Here is a 17,274-nt window from a genome sequence, read left to right as displayed (position 1 = left end):
TTAGGCTTACCTTCGTGCGACGAAGAGCGCAATCTGTAAAGCAAGTAGGCATTGATGAGAATTGCAGTGAAGCCGGTGCGTGCAGCTCGTTAGAAAACGCAGAGCAGCTCTGGGTGCTCGCACGGGAAAATGGCATGGTGGCCTCTCCTAAGCTCAGTCCCAGATATCCCGTCCATCCTGGTATTCCGTTGCAATCCGTTATATGCTTGAGAGCCGCAGACAAGACCAGGCTTGAAGGTGCTCTGAATGCCTGAGAAATCAGAGAAATCAGAGAAATGCTCCAAAACAAACAGGACGCAGTTCAAGAGCACGCGAACGAACCAACAGGCTTAACGGGGGCGCTGGGCTGCGCGCATCTGTGATACGGAACGAGAGGCTGTAACGCGTGCGTCTGCCAAAAACGGAATCTGAAGAGGGCGACAGAAAATCGTAACGCGAATTGGAGCCGTACGGTTGCAACGTACCGGGGTGCGTGAAGTGGCTGAGGGCACGAAGGGAGACGGGGCTGTAGGGCACGCTGCCTGCGACAGCGGGGCACAGGGCGGCACAGCGCGTTCCAGCCCAGCTCCGCGTTCCTGCGCACAGAGCGGAATTCTGCACATCGCTGGTTCTGTCCTTCCATCTGGCACCCGTGGAGATCCCTGCTGGAACACCAGGGCCCGCTACAGCAACGCTTTGCAAGGAGGCTGGGCGCCAGATGGAGAGAACCAGACGAAAGCAAGAGGAAAAGGATCACAGCTCGCTCCAGCTTTTTCTCAACTACTTTATTCGCTTTACAGAAGACAAAGAATGGGGGCAGAAATTACAGCCACCTTCAAATAAAAGACTGCTGCTGCTGCAAAAGAAGGTAGTTAAATTTTCAGTGACCATACAGAAGACAAGTCGTAAGAGGCTTACAATGAGGCAGGGAGGTTTCATTAGATTTAGGAAAAAACCCAAACTTTGCAACTGCTGCAAGAACAGCAAAGAAGTGGAGCGAACGACTTGCCGAGTTCATGACACTCCTGGTACTGAAAGTTTTAAATCAGATTAAACGCTTGCCAGTAGCTCCTTTTGAGAGGGAGCTGAAATAGGTGCTCTCTGAAAGCCCCTTCCAGATCAGTTTCCATGACTCTGTTTCCAGATCCCGTTCGTGGCCAAGCAAGGCGATGTTCGGTTATCAGCACTTCGTGACCTACGCTCCCGCACACCAAACAATCCCCTTCTAAAAGCTGCTTCCCTTACTGTTCTGCGTGAATTTCAGCCTGTACGTAAAGTGTTATACCGTGGCGGCTGACGGGTGTTCCCGTACCACCTCCGAATTCCACTACAAGGGTTGCATATTTTTTTTAAAAATCATTTACGGTCACTGATCAAAAGAAACGGCTAATAGTCAAATACACAGTACACAGGCCTGTGACAAATTTTATCTGATACAAAAAGGTCTTAAAAGTGAGGAGTAAAAAGTAATAAACAAACTCCAAATTATACAACTCTGGGTGATCTAAACCAGAACGAATTCTGTTAGGGAGCAGATCTGATTTAAATTGATTCTACGGGTTAAAGACAGACAATTCCCTACCCCCGTCCGGCGTACGCCAGCAGCGACCACACTGTAACTACGGATCTACAGGGAAAACACATTTATGTGCTAATGTCTGGTGCTAACGGCCAGGATAAACAAGCCCTGAAGACATGACCCGGACCTGTTTTCAAGGAGAGCCGTAAGGTTACAAACCAAGTGCCAAATTCTGTTCTAACCTCTGGTAAGGCTAAAAAAAATAAATGAATTCTGGCAGGGGCAGCTGGATTCCCACCCCCCCGCCATCATCAAGCTCTCAGGGTATTTGTGGAAGACTGGTTGATGTGGACATAGGTTGCAAAAACCAACGTATATTTATATATATAAAATATACGGATATTGGAGGAAGGAAATAAAATTAATCCATTTGGACTTAAATTCCTCCTCTCCCCTAATTACACGGTTACTTTCATCAGTAGGTCACACAGGTTATTAATGTGTCAGAATGCACATTGGTTTATATAAATTCTCTTTGCCCCCAAAACAAGTACTTCGGTGAAAATCGCCCCTTACAACTTTGTTAAAGCATAGCTGATAACTTACTACAACTAAGGAAGAGCAGCTGACGTCATATAATATAACAAATGCTAAAATTGAACTCAGTCCAATATAAAATGGCCAGAATAAAAAAAAAAAATCATATAAATAGTCATATGTACACTTTGGTTACCAACTCTGCGGTCGACGGTACTACAGTGAGCTGTAACCTGACTGTCAGTGCAAGTCACCTGTCCAACTATTAAAAAGAAAAAAAAAAAATCAGAACACACCAAAAGGAGTAAATGATCAGAATTATGCTGCTCTTCTCTAACCTGGAGAAGAGAATTCCAGCATCTCCTGGCTCGTCAGCCACACAGGCAATGGTGTCTCCCACATTCCAGCAGCAAGGACACAGTTCAAACCTTCCTGCCTGCTGCAGGTTCTGGCTAGCACCATTTCTGTGCAAATTACGTACGCTGGCTTGGCACTGCCACCCAACGCCATTTTGAGAGTAAAATCTTATTTGTTGTGTATAAATGTAGCATGAGCATTTGATTCCCAGCATGCAGATAGAAAATACAAAATAATAATAAAAAAAAAAGTGCTACGGACGTTCTAGAACAAAGGCAGATGCAGAAGTTCAGATGAATAAATGGGGTAGCCAAGAGGCGGGTCCGCAGCTTGCACAGTAAGGTTTCGCAGAAGCACGGGGTGTGCCTGGATGCTGTAGCGTTCTTCGTCATCGTTTGTAGCGTACAGCAGCTCCCAGGACAGATTCGCCCACTGACCTCGGACAGCTTCGTCATTAAGTTTTCCCACTTGTACTAACAATTCCTGAAGAGTGAGGACTCGCCCAGTGTAAATTCCCTTTAAGAACAGATCAAGACGTTAAGTACATTCTCTGAGATAATACACAAGCATTTTGGTTACAAAGCACTAAATGAAGCTTTGGGGCTACATACTATGAATATTTCATAGAATCATAGAATCGTTAAGGTTGGAAAAGACCTTTAAGATCATCAAGTCCAACCCTTAACCCAGCACTGCCAAGTCCACCACTAAACCATGTCCCTAAGCACCACGTCTACCCTTCTTTTAAATACCTCCAGGGATGGGGACTCAACCACTTCCCTGGGCAGCCTGTGCCAGGGCCTGACAGCCCTTTCAGGGAAGAAATTTTTCCTAGTATCCAACCTAAACCTCCCCTGGTGCAACTTGAGGCTGTTTCCTCTGGTCCTATCACTTGTTACTGGGGAGAAGAGACCGACCCCCACCTCACTACAACCTCCTTTCAGGTAGCTGTAGAGAGCAATAAGGTCTCCCCTGAGACTCCTCTTCTCCAGGCTAAACAACCCCAGCTCCCTCAGCCGCTCCTCATAAGACTTGTGCTCCACACCCTTCACCAGCTTTCGTCCCTTTAAAAATGGCAAAGTGTATAAACTAGTCTCCTTGGATCAATTCTTCCACCTAGGAAGAGAGTCAGGAAATATCGCTGCATCTGAAGAACAGTGTGATTAACAGTGTGACTTTCAACAGCAGGGATGCCAGCTCCTGCCTAGTACAAACATAAACTTCGGTTGCACAGCCTTCGTTTCGCAACACAAACTAAAAAGAAAAAAAGCAGTGGAAAAGAAACCCAAAGTTTGATCTTGCTTACTAGGAATTTTATTTCTTACCATGTTTGGATCATGGCCCAGTGAGAAAAGGTATGGCTTTTCCTCGAGAACTGCTTGCTGCCACTCAAGATCTGATACCAACCCAATGTACCAATCGTTTTCATATTCTTCCAGGTAGTTAACCAGCTCTTTGAAGTTCTCAACCGGACCCAGGCTTGCTTTGTCAACCATGAGTTTAAAAGTGTATCTGGAAGGTGCAAAAAGCCATACAGTGAGGAGTGCAGCAACAGACAGGAGGAAGAAACCCCCTTCAGGCTAGAAAAGGCAGGAAGGCACCATCCAATGTTACCAAGCGCTAGCAGCTTTGTAAGTTATCGCTTGTCGGCTGAGTCACTAGAAGTTAGTACGGGTAGGCTTTTAGCTCACCCAGACGTAAAACACGTTAGCTTAAACAGATTTCATTCACCTCAAACGCTGTTACTGCTGCCTGATAATGGAAAGTGCCAAACATCTAACTCCATCGCAGTTCTCTTAGATTATGGGGACAATGAAAATGGGTTAATTTTTCCCCACTTAACCCAGTGGATTTCCAGTGCGGGAGGCAGCTGCTGTGGGAAAGGCAAGAGGGGAGGAATCTCCGTATCACAGTCTTCATTGCCTGGGGAATCAGGCAATATTTGTGCAGGAAGAAGCTACAAATATATTTAAATGATACGGTTTTAACATGAACTACTCTTAGTGAAGTGATACTTACTTTCAAAGTAGAGGACTCTATATCATTTTTATAATCTGAGGGAGTATTTTTCTTTTACCTGAATGCTTTTAATGCAAGCTGGAATAGCTCCGGTTTGCCGGTTAGCCAGTCCAAACCAACAGACCATGGAATACCACCAGTGTACGCTCTGAACACGTGGCTCGGGGCAGGCACGGTGTTATCCAGGCCAAACAGACCAAAACAGCATGACAATACTCCATGGATGTACAAGTCTTTCAAAGCTTTATCTTTCATAAGGTCTTCAAGTAAATTGGAAGGCTTTTCTTTCAGATGAAAAAAGTCCAGTTGACTCAAGATGAAATGGTACCATTCTTCTGGAAACCTCTGCCTCATTTCATTGACTTTGGAAGCAGGCACCGGGGCTGTTCTCCATTCTTCAGGGATGCTCAGTAGCTCTGAGTAACAGCAACTAAATTCAACCTGAGGTAAAACTTCTTGCTGTTTCCCTTTGTCTACCGCAGGAAGCCCAAGCACAACAGCCCTGTGTAATTTATCTTCTGGTGACATTTCCTGTGGGACGCCTTGGCTCTGTGTTTCTACAGATCCTGGAATAGACAGATGCACTTTTGGTGTAGCTGCCAACTGTCCAGGGTCTTTTCTGTCTTTCACTCTGCCACTGGGTTCAAGATCAAAAATGTCACTCTCATCAGTCCAGTCCTCAATTGTATCAACACTAAAGCTATCTTCTTCCCTCAGAGGCCTGGATCTTTCTACTGCACCACCATGCTGATTTTCTAGAAATGATCCTTTTTTGTTCTTGTCGGCATTGCCTGGGCTTTCCAACGTTTTTGATTTTTTGTAACAATACTGGACAAGCATCCATACAAGCACTTTAATGAAATCATCTTTCAGATGTTTTAAATTCTCATGAGAGTCAATTATTCCAGATAACACATTTCTGGCATCGGAATACAGCCGCACAGGTAGAACAGTACAAGGAGTCAAAATGTGTCCGAAATGGTGATTAGGAGAGAGAATCTTTGTGTGCTCCTGATGTTCGAAGGCCATTTCAAAAATTTCATCAACTCTGTGAGCTTCAGCAGCATGACAGGATGTTTCCTGCAATTCTAGCCCCTGAAGCATAAATGAAAACAATTAGGTTTTGGTCTTCGCCAGTACGTATCCTTAAATGCTAGCAAGCTGTTTTCTTGCAACAAAATTTTTCTGAACAAATAAAGGTACGTTCCATTGTCAATATTTCCACAACTGAACCTGCAAATCTAACTACAGATAATAGTAATAGCAAAGCACTCACTACAATATTAGACACAGATCAATGTCTTAAAAAAATAATCTTTGCCTCATACAGATCTTATTAGCCAGCTTATTAAAGATGGCTAGATAATAAATTTCACATCTGCCAAGCATGTTAGTTGCAAGACTAGTTAATATAGTAATAACACTAATTTTAAAAATTGACTGTAACATCAGGTAAATTAGTTATATTGCTGAAATGTTACACAGCGAAACGTTTTCATGATTTCAAAACATTAACACGTCAGTCCTTAGCATGCAGTTACCTTAATGTTAACGCCACAGTAAGTGAAGCCTTTTTCTAGCACCAATATCCACATCAGTCTATCCTGAAAACGGCACAAGTAATGTGATCCAGGCAGAGAGAGACCTAGACAAGAAAAACAAAACCAAAACAAACCAAACCCATGGTATTACATTGATGAAAATACGTGCCAACTGAGGAATTCAACTGCAAAACCAAAACATTTCTCCATCAGCATCAAAATCAGTTAAAACTGGCTAACTAGTACCCTAGAATCCTAAAGAAACTAGCTGCAAAGCTAGATCTTGAAATTGTAGTGCAATCTTTGAAAAAACTGTGGAAAACTGGGAAACCCTCGCAACTGCAGGACGACAATATTCATACTGGGCCAGGGTTAAGCAACCCCACCCTCAATTCCCTTTGTAGAGACAACTTTCATGATTAAGGATCATCTGCGGCTGCATTTCCAACCGCACAGTTCCCACTGATGTCACCTGGAGATCTAAAATGACTGCCGAATGCATTACAGAATCATCATCTAGCACGAGTACCTTAATGGCCCTATTTGCTGTGGAGTACAAAGTTTATTTTTTATGGGAGAAATAAAAATGTAGTTCAACAGGATTTTTTACCTGTACTACCAGTTTCTAAATTGACTTGCTTGTATTCCAGAATGATTAGAAAATATCCCTTAGGATGCGAAATCCAGAGTGTAAACGATTCTGCTCAAGCATCAGCTTACCAGTGACATAATATCACACCCATTTTACAGCTACATAAATAGAGGCAGAGCATCTTTACAGATTTGTGAACCAGTATCGTACACGTTGAACACTAACAGTAGACACAGTGGAAATCACCTGTAGTCTTTCTGAAATACCTCTGTGTGTGTGGAATAAATCTGATCCCACTGTATTAAAATACAGCCACACAAAATAAACTGGAATTTGAAAATCAAGTCCTGAACAACTTCAGATCACACATCAAAGTAATTAGTACTCAAAAATCCCACAACCTGGCTCACGCTTTAAAGACTCAATGACAGATGTCCAGAAAAAATGGTACCTTTTCTCTCTTCTACCTATTTCAGTAAAAAGTGCAATGCCAAACTTCCTAGCAACTGGTGGTTATACTGTATTTCTTTTAAGTTATAGCCTACTGTCAGCTTCTCCAATACAATGGTGCTGTCCTTAAGCACGACATTTGCTGCCAGTTTATGACCTGCTTCTGCTGTCACTCACGTCCGAGTGACCACTCACTTGCACAGAGAATTTTAGTTTTAGAATGTTGTAAGATGAAATCAGTGAAACCAACCATTAAGCTGTAGTTAAAATTTAAGTAACCTTTTCTACCCCACTGAGCTAATGAAGTGCATTTTCTTGCTAACATTTTGCAAAGATTTTAATTCTCCTCTTGCTAGCTGTTAAAGCTACTAAAAGTCCTATACACAGAAAGTATGGTTTTAAATTAAGAGACACACAAAGTGGTACCTCTTCATTTTGAACTCATCTGAGAACACCACATTTTTCTTGCTTGAAGACATTAATTCACAGCTTTTCCCATTAAAGAAGAGACCTTCCCCCCCTCAAGACTAGTGTTTTAAATTATTTAATCTGAGGCATACATTCCACCACAGTCATGATGGCAATGCGGAAATGTATATATAAATGTGTAGATATAAAATAGATAGATATAACAGATCGATATAAATATATATCTATTATATCTATAAGACATACACAGGCTGATGCAGGAAAGAAACTGAAGCATCTCTCTTCTTTACAGGAAAAAAGCTTCCTACTTTTATTTTTTTAATACCTCTCTCGACACCAGTACTAAAAGTACAGCAAATGTTTCCTAGTAAAGCACTAGCATGTAGTTTTCAGAAAAGTGTAATTAAGGTTGACTTCCACTGTCTTCAAATCTTAGTCCATTTTTTCTAGTCATAAGCCATTTTCTAAGAGCCTGTGTAAATATTTGCCTCTTGTCTAAGGGCAACAAGCTTTTGATTATTTAGGTTACACAAAGACTGCTTCTCAAGAAAACGAGCTTGCAATTTTAACAGTTATTCTGTCTCCAGCTGGGAAAAAGACTCGGCATTTCTTCACCTCTGTTTATATAATTCTGTGAAATGCCCACCGTGATGTCTTTCACAGGCTTTAAGACCCCAAGTCCTGTTAGAACCCTACCCGAACTGCCTGCACAAGACATGACATTAAGTGTTACCTACTGGTTCTGTTCTCAACTGTTAGCTGCTAGTTCGGCTACATCATGTATTTTACAAACACCCAGTCCGTATTTACCGTACATAATTAACACAGCCAAATTAGCAAAGTCACCTTCTGGATCCTGCATAATGGGACTGATGCAGAGGAAGACACATACACCACCATAAAAAGCAGCCTGACGCACCTCCTTCCCTCCACTGACTGTCAAGAGAACGCCTCAATCGATTGCCTCCAATTAGGTGGGATGAACGCATACCATCCTTTTTTGTTCAGTATAAAAAGATTAGGATTGATGCTGTTTCATCACCATTTAGTTTCTCCTTATTTTAAAGATAACAAACCAGAATGATTTTTATACAAGAATGTAACAAGTACAGATGGGAAGGTTAAAAGCATTGACTTCCTCCTCAACTGAACAGTCTCTGAATATCAGATTTAACCTATGCTGTGAAACGTGTTTTAAATCAGATGCTGTGATTCTCCTGTTCTCCAGCAAAATCACGTTTCCTAAAATACTTAGCTACATTCCTTCACAGTGTTGCTATTGTACCTACCTAAGCTACCAGCTGCTAGTGCAGACTGCAGAGCAACAGCCAGACTTGGAACCATCTGCTGGTAGTACACCGTATCGGAACAAACACACGCTGCGGCGCCCACAGGCCCTGGCCAGCTTCGGATAGGCCGAGGAAACCCAATCAAAAATATCGGTAGCGTGAAGAGCGGCAGCAAGGGAGAAGACAGGAGCGCAGAGATGGCGATGAACGTCAGCAGGATCGGGAAGAAAACGACATTGAGTGTGATTAAGGTGGCGGTAGATTTACGACGTTGTTTTTTCTCTGTCCACGATGTCAAAAGAATAGCTATGGCAAACTGCAACTTTGAGAGAAACTGAAGCAGTCGATCCCGTAGGATACCAACCTGCAAGATACATACAACAAGCACGTTTATTCGTAACCTGTGTCGTACCGTATTCAGCACTGCCAAAGCCGCCTTATCTACAATAATTTTAAGAAAATGAAGTGTGATTATCATTGACTGGTATGAGAGCGTATAGCTTATTACACAGTTTTTTAGCTTCTATTTGCTAGGTCCTGGACTCTGCAATTCTCTCATAGGGAAGGAAACAAAGACTTTAAGTGACAACTATCTGCTTAAATTTACATTATGACAATTACCAGCAAGAGTCTGATTCCTGTATCAAGGCTCCTGTTCCACCAGAGGTCTGGATTAAACACCAACATTTGTGCTATTGACACAACCACTATGTCCAGCAGGGCATTTTCCGTATTCTGCCAGACCTAAAATAGAGATATGTTAGACATACATTTAAAAACGTATTTATCTATCTCTGCTTTCATGACCTGGAATATTTCTTCCAAGTCATCTTAATGCTTAAATCACGTAGAAGAGAATTTTTTAGGCTAACATATTTAAAATTCAAATTACCATCCTAAATATTCTTGTGAATCCAATGCAAACAGACACAGAATGAAGATTTTGTAGCGAACGGTCTAGCGACAGGAATGCTATCATAGCAAATGGAGACACTGTAATTGAAATAAAAGAATCATTGATTTCCTTTCAAAAACATAATTAAAGTCTACAGAGGTAAGCAGTCTTATTGCAGAATGGAAATCTTGGCGTAAAAAGAGATTATTCTTCCCTTCATTATTACAAACTCCTCTTTGTACACTTCCAGGATATCGAAACAGCGTGTTCGCACTAATGACCCAAGATGGCAAACATTTATCTTGATGCTTAGTTGTCACTCGCTATTACTTTTTTGTTGTTTGTTTGTTTACCCAAGAGAAAGGAAATACTCAAATAAGTAAACATGGGAATAGCACTCATCAATCCACTTCCCCAAACTGATGCTTCTTTATAAAATTAAATAACTTAGATCAAATTTTGGTTCCCCCAAAGTAGATACATTTGTCCCTAACCTACCAGGAGTTCGGGAGACTGTTCCCTTTACTAGCAAGTTGTAAGAACCAAATATTTAGTCAGCTTGAAGACTCTCAGCTCACTTTTGTTTCCGAGTACCTTTTAAAAAATCTACTCGAGCTATTTTTTCAAAAGTGAGTACTGATGTTACAACTAAAATCCTTTAACAGGCCTTGCTTTCTGAGCTGGACTTTTAAAAAGCTCAACTTTTTAGGTTTACCCCTAAAAAGGAAATAAATAAAAATCACTAATCACTTCCAAATATTCTGAACCAGTAATTTTGACCTCAATGCACAATTTAGCAAAACATCAACAAATATTTCCAGCTACTTCGTTTTTCTTAGTTCATTCACAGAATCTCGCACATACAGTAATTCTAGCGTTGTTTCAATCTTCCTACAAGTATCATCTAACAAACAACAAGACAGCGCATATTCCTACCTAGTGTTAGTAAAATCCTCCTGACAACACCAACTTTCATTAGCCTTCTTTGCTGCTCCATGAACACAGTCACAGTCCTGACATCCTTTGGATAAAAAGGGTTTCGGAAGACTCCAAACAAGTACACTCTCTGAATCTCTCTAAGAATCCACATAATTATAAGTAATATGATCAGAATGTAACTTGCTATAGCCTGAGGACTGGCTTTGGAAAATGACGAAAAGCCTGCAAATTGATGCAGCAGGCTAGCTTCTATGAGCGCAAATGTCAACACAGTCAAATAAAAAATAAATTCCCTCCACCCAGATTGTATTCTAAGACCTCTGTGCATATTTTTAGATTTGCTGGAGGCTAAATGGCTGATCATGGTGTGTTTGAAGGCAAAACCAATCTCGCTTAGGTTAAGACTCAGTATGAACCCAAATCCAGTCATGAAGAGGATCACACCGAGAGTGCTGGGAATGAAATACGATGCTATTGCTGTTCCAGCAGAAATGAGAAACATTACTAATAACCTGTGAAGGAGAAAATAAAAAAGATTTGCTTGAAAAGAAAAAGGTTATGAACAATATTGATATATTTTACAATTATATAAACAACATTTACTTTGTGTTACTTGACATAGGTGAACCTCCTAGTCCAAACTCCAACAGTTGTTCCATTCCCCATAGAAAAAGTGCGTCAAGCGGGGGCAGAATTCCCATTGCCCATAGGAACGGCAGAAAAAGAAATATGATGTGCAAAATCTGGTTTGTCTGTTCTAGAATGGCTGTGTTGACAGCAAACCTGGATAAAAGAAGAAACGTGTTTGATTTCTGTGAAGGCAAAGATAACTGATGTGTGGAAAGACTTTTTGTATAACTACTGCAGCAAATCCAGAAGTATAAACATTACATATTCAATCTACAAAACCTCAGCTAGTATCTTTTAGAAGGAAAAGTAAGGACATACATTTATGCTTGGGGCAGTAATACACTAATTAGAACATAAGAACACAAGCTAATTTTTCATTCAAAAGATTTGAAGCCTTCAGATTACGCAGATGAATCAAATGACCCAAGTATCCTAATTGTTTTGATACTGCTGTGACAATACACTCAAGAAATACTTGTGCAAAAAGAAAGGTCCACAGGGTCTAAGACCTCAACCATTTAACAAAAAAATGCTAAGTATTTTTTTCAGAATTACAAAAGTGAAACTTTATGGAAGTCCAAGACCCAAGATGCAAGCCTTAACACTGAAAGAACTGGCATGTTGCCTGTACACCAGGAATTAAACTCTCTCTAGGAATACAAAATGTTATTTTCTACATAAAAGCATTAACATCTTCCTGGAAAAATACAAAGATCAGTATTAGAAATCTGCATAAATTCTAAGCCATACGTAGTTCACCAGCTAGCTAATTAAGTTAAAGATGGACTGCTAAGATATTTGGTTTTTCTCTACTTCTTACTAAATAAGTAAGTAAGCTTCAGAGCAATTTTGTCAGGAATTTAAAGAATGTCCAAGTTTTCTCCTCAGGAAATTAGATAGAAGAATTTGGGGTCCAAGACCACGAGTATAATTTTCATATCATAACTGAAGAGGCAACTAGGGTAAATCATTAAGACAGACATCTCCACGTGCAAAACTAGTAAAATCAAACATGCTTTTTTTTTTTTTTTTTTTTTTTAAAGCATTTGAAGTACCCCAACCATAAAATACGTACACGTGATAAAGTGATATAAATATCACCCGACAGGGAGAAAGAATGCATAAAGAAAATCTAAAAACATCTTGCTTTAAGAGATTCTACAAATACTTTAGTAAGACGCTCATCTGAAAAGCGGAAATATCAAAGTCTCCTATTTGTAGACTGACATAGTTCTTTTGTATTACAAAAGCATTTAAAAATCCAAGTTCAAAACAAAGACATAGCAACCTTCACATTTGCTTATCCACTCATTAAAAACAAATGTATGGTCCTTTTTTGCCAGTAATTTATAACCCTCTGCAATCACTTTGCAGAGATTAAATTAGAAAATATTCCAGAATGAGATCTGGATATAAATCCAGTGCTCCTGAAGTTTGCAGCGTTTAGATCTGTGGTTCCAGATCAGGAACATGTTTTTTGAAAACTTACCCTTTAAAAGGACGCTGATGCAAATGCTCTTGTACAAAAATACTGAAGTTGACACTAGCAGATAATTTTAGCTGTCCCTTACTTAGAAACTGCTCTTCCTAATTTACATGGAATGCTATAAAAATTTAACAACAACCTTTTATGCACAGCATAGAGCATCAATTTTTACCATACACTCTTCTAGTTTCTTTCTTTTGAGTTCCTACAGTTGATTAAAATCTCAAAATAAATTTTCCTCAGAAGAATCATTTCATCTTTCTCATCAAAAACATATAGAATAACCATTACTTATATTAGCTAAATGCCGTATTAGGTTTACCTGTGTGCAAGATCCACTGCAATAAAGACAAAAATATAGAAAGGTCTCATCAGAGCAGTGATTTCATAAGTATCCAGTGCTTGGAAAGCAGCCGTTTCGGTAGCTGTATTTATGATTAATGAATACTCTCCTATACATATAGTCACCCATCCAAATACAAAGATCATAACAGTTCCTCCAATGTTGCTATACAGCAAGGTTATTCTGTTTGGCAGCAAATACCAAGTTCCCAGCCCACACAATACCCCTGCCAGAAGGGAATGAAATACAGTGTTGATTATATACTTCTTGCCAGGAATAATAAATTTTACTGTCTCTGAACCTACACAGCTGGAAAATTCAAACTCATCTTCATCTGTTAGGGTATTCTGAATTTGCATTCTTTCTACTCTTACTGTTTTCTGTCTTGCATATACATTTGTCATCTGAAGAATAAGTGCAGTAACAAACATCAGTCCTCCTGAAAGTGCTGCGGTACAATAGTCTTTCATAATGCCTAATTGGTACAAAAGTGTTCCTACTCCTCCCAAAACCCATGGCGTCAAGAACAGAATAATCTGATTCACATATATGTAAGGAGGAGCACAATAGCCTAATTTAAACCGGGGACCTCCCAGCACAGTCTGTGGAAAGCGCTTCAAGAAGAACTCCTGTTTGTAATCATTCAGCAGAGGTACATCTGGACCCATTCTTATTATTCAGGAATGCTGGATGAGTATCATTTTTCCTGTAAGAGAACAGAAAGAAAAAGACGGAAACATTACTGAATCTGGAACTCAGAACTTACCCAGGGAATTCTTTTGTCCTGTTTTCATTTGTGAAGTTACACTGAAATTCTGACATGTTGGTGTTAGTAAACATCATCCTAAAGCACCCACAGAATCTGCTAGAATACAACTACTAAGCAAACACCTAAAATGGAAAAAGACTATCTATTTTAAAATAAAGATTATGTCCATGATCTGAAGCTTTAGGCAACAAATAAAACATATAGTCTGTTCTTGGGAGATGATAAAACCATCTCATCTCTACACCAGAACACCTTCCTAAAACGGAAATTGTTTTCCATCCGGTCTGATTCCAATCACATCTTGCCACAGACCTCTAATTCCAATTAATCCTGTTAAGGATCTCCATATAAAAACAGAGGAGTCCGTGACTTCAGTGAATAGCCATATAAGTGCAAGCATACAGTCACACCAAGGTCCCTGTAAAAATCAAAGCCTTATGAAATAAACTAACTGTATAAAAATTAGTAGAAGCATTAAAAATTGTTTTCCACATCAGCATTTTTACTGTCCTCCCTACACAGCTTAGCTGCAGAACAGGATCTCACTGTACTGAGCACTACACAAGACATAAAATAAACAGTTCACTTTCCGCTTCCTAAAACATATAAAATAAACAAAATAAACACAATACTTGTGAGTTGTAGCAGAACCGGCATATACTCTTCTGTATGTCAATGGAGAAAGCTGAAAAAAGGAAAAAAGATACCTGTAAACATTTACAATGAATCATCTAATAGAAATCAGATATGAACACTCATTTAGAGAGGACCAGGCAATGTAGAAAAAATGAATGTAAGACGGTAACTATGATATTCAAATATAATTTTATGCTACTAGTCACGAAAGCAAGAATCCATGAATGACAGGTAGAAATACTCAAGCTAAGAAATAGGGTGAAGAAACAGCACAAAGATGTAGTATCAAAGCACTTCATTAATAATAATTCTAAAAAAAGAGATGTTGATGTGCATTAGGAGATATGCAAGTACTGAAATTCTGACTTTCTTCTACTGGACCTGTATAATCTGACGGATACCTATTAGCCATCACTGCTGATATAGTAAAAACGAAACACTCAGCTGCCATGGAGTTTCCAAACTACTGTGATCTCTTCTTTGTACAATACCAAATGCTTTTAGGTGCTTCTGAGAACCATGTACTCCTTACATTTAAACAGAAATCAATCACTTGACTGTGGGTAGATACCGATCATCAGAGGACTAAGTTAGAAACAGCACAAATGAGAGAGACTAAAAGCCATTTCAATACACTCCACAATGAAAAGCAGGACCCCACAGGCTCTGTAACTACTCTCCATGTAGGCTGTGGAATTATTTTTTTTTTTTTAATTCCAATTTGGAATTTTTACACATTGCATACTGAACATGGAATACTGAAAACACAGAGGTTTTTTGGTCATCCTATTTCAAGCCATTGGAAGTTTCTTAAGGGATGGAGATGGCAGCAGTCAGTCTTAATGGAAAAGACACATGTTGACAATGAATGGGAATTCATTGCAGTCAGTTCAGGAATTTGAAAATGTAACAGGGACACACCCAACTAAAAACAAATTTCAAATGTAATAAAAAAAAAAATCACAATTCAGCCAATCTTGTTTAGAAAAAGAAACACTATTTAGAGGGCTACATAGGCATGAAACTAAGTTGCTGTGAAAGTTACATGCAGTAGAAGATTTATACGCACATAAACAACAGAAGCTGAGTTTTAAGAGAAACATAGAATGAAAAGGTAGAACGAAAAGGTGCATAGTTTTCCTTGAAAAACAGTTTTCTGGCAGCTGTGTTTTTCTGCTCTAAGAAGGGCTATTTTTGTTTGAAGTTCTAGCCTGCATTTGTGTTTGTCAGTTTATATTGCTAACAACGTTAACAAAACATCCCTCTTACAGTTTCTGTGTAAACAATAGATATCTTTGTGTGAGACACAGAAATCTACGCACATAAACAATATAGTTCTACTTGGCTACACTCCAAAACTAGCCATAAAAAGCAGTGAATTTATTTATAAATGAAAATGCCAAGACCAAAGCTCACAAACTATGGAAACGATACCCTCAACTATCCTCTTGGCTTCCAAACAGCCAGGTAGCACATTAGGACTTCAAAGAGGCACTCGTGTGTGTCTCTTTATTTCTGTGCAAAGCCCTAGCAACAAGACTCCACACATCAGTGAGTGTTTACAGGACTTGGCTTCAATATACATTCCTAACATACAGGCCTGGCCTGACTTTGACAACTTGCCTGGTTACCCAAACAACCTGCACCACAACAGTTTGTCATCACCAGCGGGGATCCATGCGACTTAGATACTATCATCACAAGGATGGTAAAAGGACGTTAACACCATAAAGTCATTTAACATTTTCCTCCCCCCACAACATTCTCTCTATGTCCTTACTACAAAAGGAAACAACGCAAAACTTGGTCAAATTCAGGCAGAAACTCACAGGACGGCATGAATTTTTGTCTAAATGACCACCATCCTTCACATCCACTGATGGTGGATCAACTCAGTGCGGTTTGGTTTTATTTCAAGCAGATTACAGAAGAACACGTGTAAGCTCTCAGCCATCTAAGCCGCTGAAGCACGTAAGGCTTAAAAATACTTACCTCAGTGGTCTTCGAGGTCTTTTCACGCGAGACTAAGTAATGGTTACAAACCACCTGCCAGCACAGGAGGGAGGAACGCCGGCGCGGAGGCGCAGGGGAGCTGCGGACAGCCCCTGTCCAGGCAAACCCAGACTCGCCCCGTGCCCACCTGCGTGCCCAGACACCCGCGCCTCCGCTCCACGGTTCAAGGTTGTGCTGCAGGCCCGCTTCCAGCCCGGGAGCCAGGCGGAGCAGGCTGCGGGCCTCTCCTCAGCAGCGTCGATGCCATCTCCCAGCGAGACCGGGGACGAAGCATCTTAGGCCCAGGCGCTCCAGTTACGGGAAGAGCATCTCGGGACCGCTTTGGGAAGGGCTGCAGAGCACCTTCATCCCGGGACACCTCCGCACCTGACCAGACGGGCTCCCACCAGAGCCACCACACTTTCTACCCAGCCACCTCTCCCCCACGCCGATCTTCTGCGACCATCATCAACCAAGCGACCAAAAATAAAGCCCCTGCTGTTTTTAACTCCGGAGGGGAGCCAGGGAGCCACCGGGCCCGCCGAGGCACGGCCGGTGGGCAAACCCAGGGGAGGGCAAGGCCGGCCAGGCAGAGCCGGGCGGGACGCGCTGCCTCCCCCGACCGGCCCCGCACCGCCGCCTCCCCGCTTCGGGGAGGCCCTGGAGCCTCCGCCTGCTCCAGCGAAGGGCCCCGCGGAGCCCCGGCTGCTGCCGCCCCCGGGGGGGAAGCGGGCAGATGGGTGTCCGCAGAGGCAGCCGCGGTAAAGAGCCTCTGCGAGGCGGGCACCTACCTCTGGCCCGGGCTCGGAGCAGGTCAGGGGCTCTGCGGGGCGGGGGCAGAAGGGGAACGGGGCTGAGCCTGCGGCGGGAGG

General features: G+C 41.3%; 1 protein-coding gene across 1 annotated transcript in view; it reads right to left on the bottom strand.

The window, feature by feature from the left end:
• The window catches only part of PCNX4 (pecanex 4), a 19,701-nt gene extending 2,427 nt beyond the window's left edge, over positions 1-17,274 (bottom strand). Inside the window, exons 1-12 of the mRNA XM_082318241.1 lie at positions 17,194-17,274; positions 14,407-14,459; positions 12,985-13,711; positions 11,150-11,329; positions 10,544-11,058; positions 9,605-9,705; positions 9,334-9,456; positions 8,713-9,076; positions 5,953-6,056; positions 4,470-5,506; positions 3,718-3,904; positions 11-2,908 (exon numbers count right to left, since the gene is read on the bottom strand). Of these exons, the coding sequence (XP_082174367.1) occupies positions 2,657-2,908; positions 3,718-3,904; positions 4,470-5,506; positions 5,953-6,056; positions 8,713-9,076; positions 9,334-9,456; positions 9,605-9,705; positions 10,544-11,058; positions 11,150-11,329; positions 12,985-13,673 (3,552 nt within the window). The 5' untranslated portion in view covers positions 13,674-13,711; positions 14,407-14,459; positions 17,194-17,274 and the 3' untranslated portion in view covers positions 11-2,656. The remainder of the gene's footprint in view (positions 1-10; positions 2,909-3,717; positions 3,905-4,469; positions 5,507-5,952; positions 6,057-8,712; positions 9,077-9,333; positions 9,457-9,604; positions 9,706-10,543; positions 11,059-11,149; positions 11,330-12,984; positions 13,712-14,406; positions 14,460-17,193) is intronic.

Source organism: Platalea leucorodia (genome assembly GCF_965183815.1).
Source record: "Platalea leucorodia genome assembly, chromosome: 7".
Classification (NCBI taxonomy): domain Eukaryota; kingdom Metazoa; phylum Chordata; class Aves; order Pelecaniformes; family Threskiornithidae; genus Platalea; species Platalea leucorodia.
This window is presented reverse-complemented; position numbering and strand designations above follow the sequence as displayed.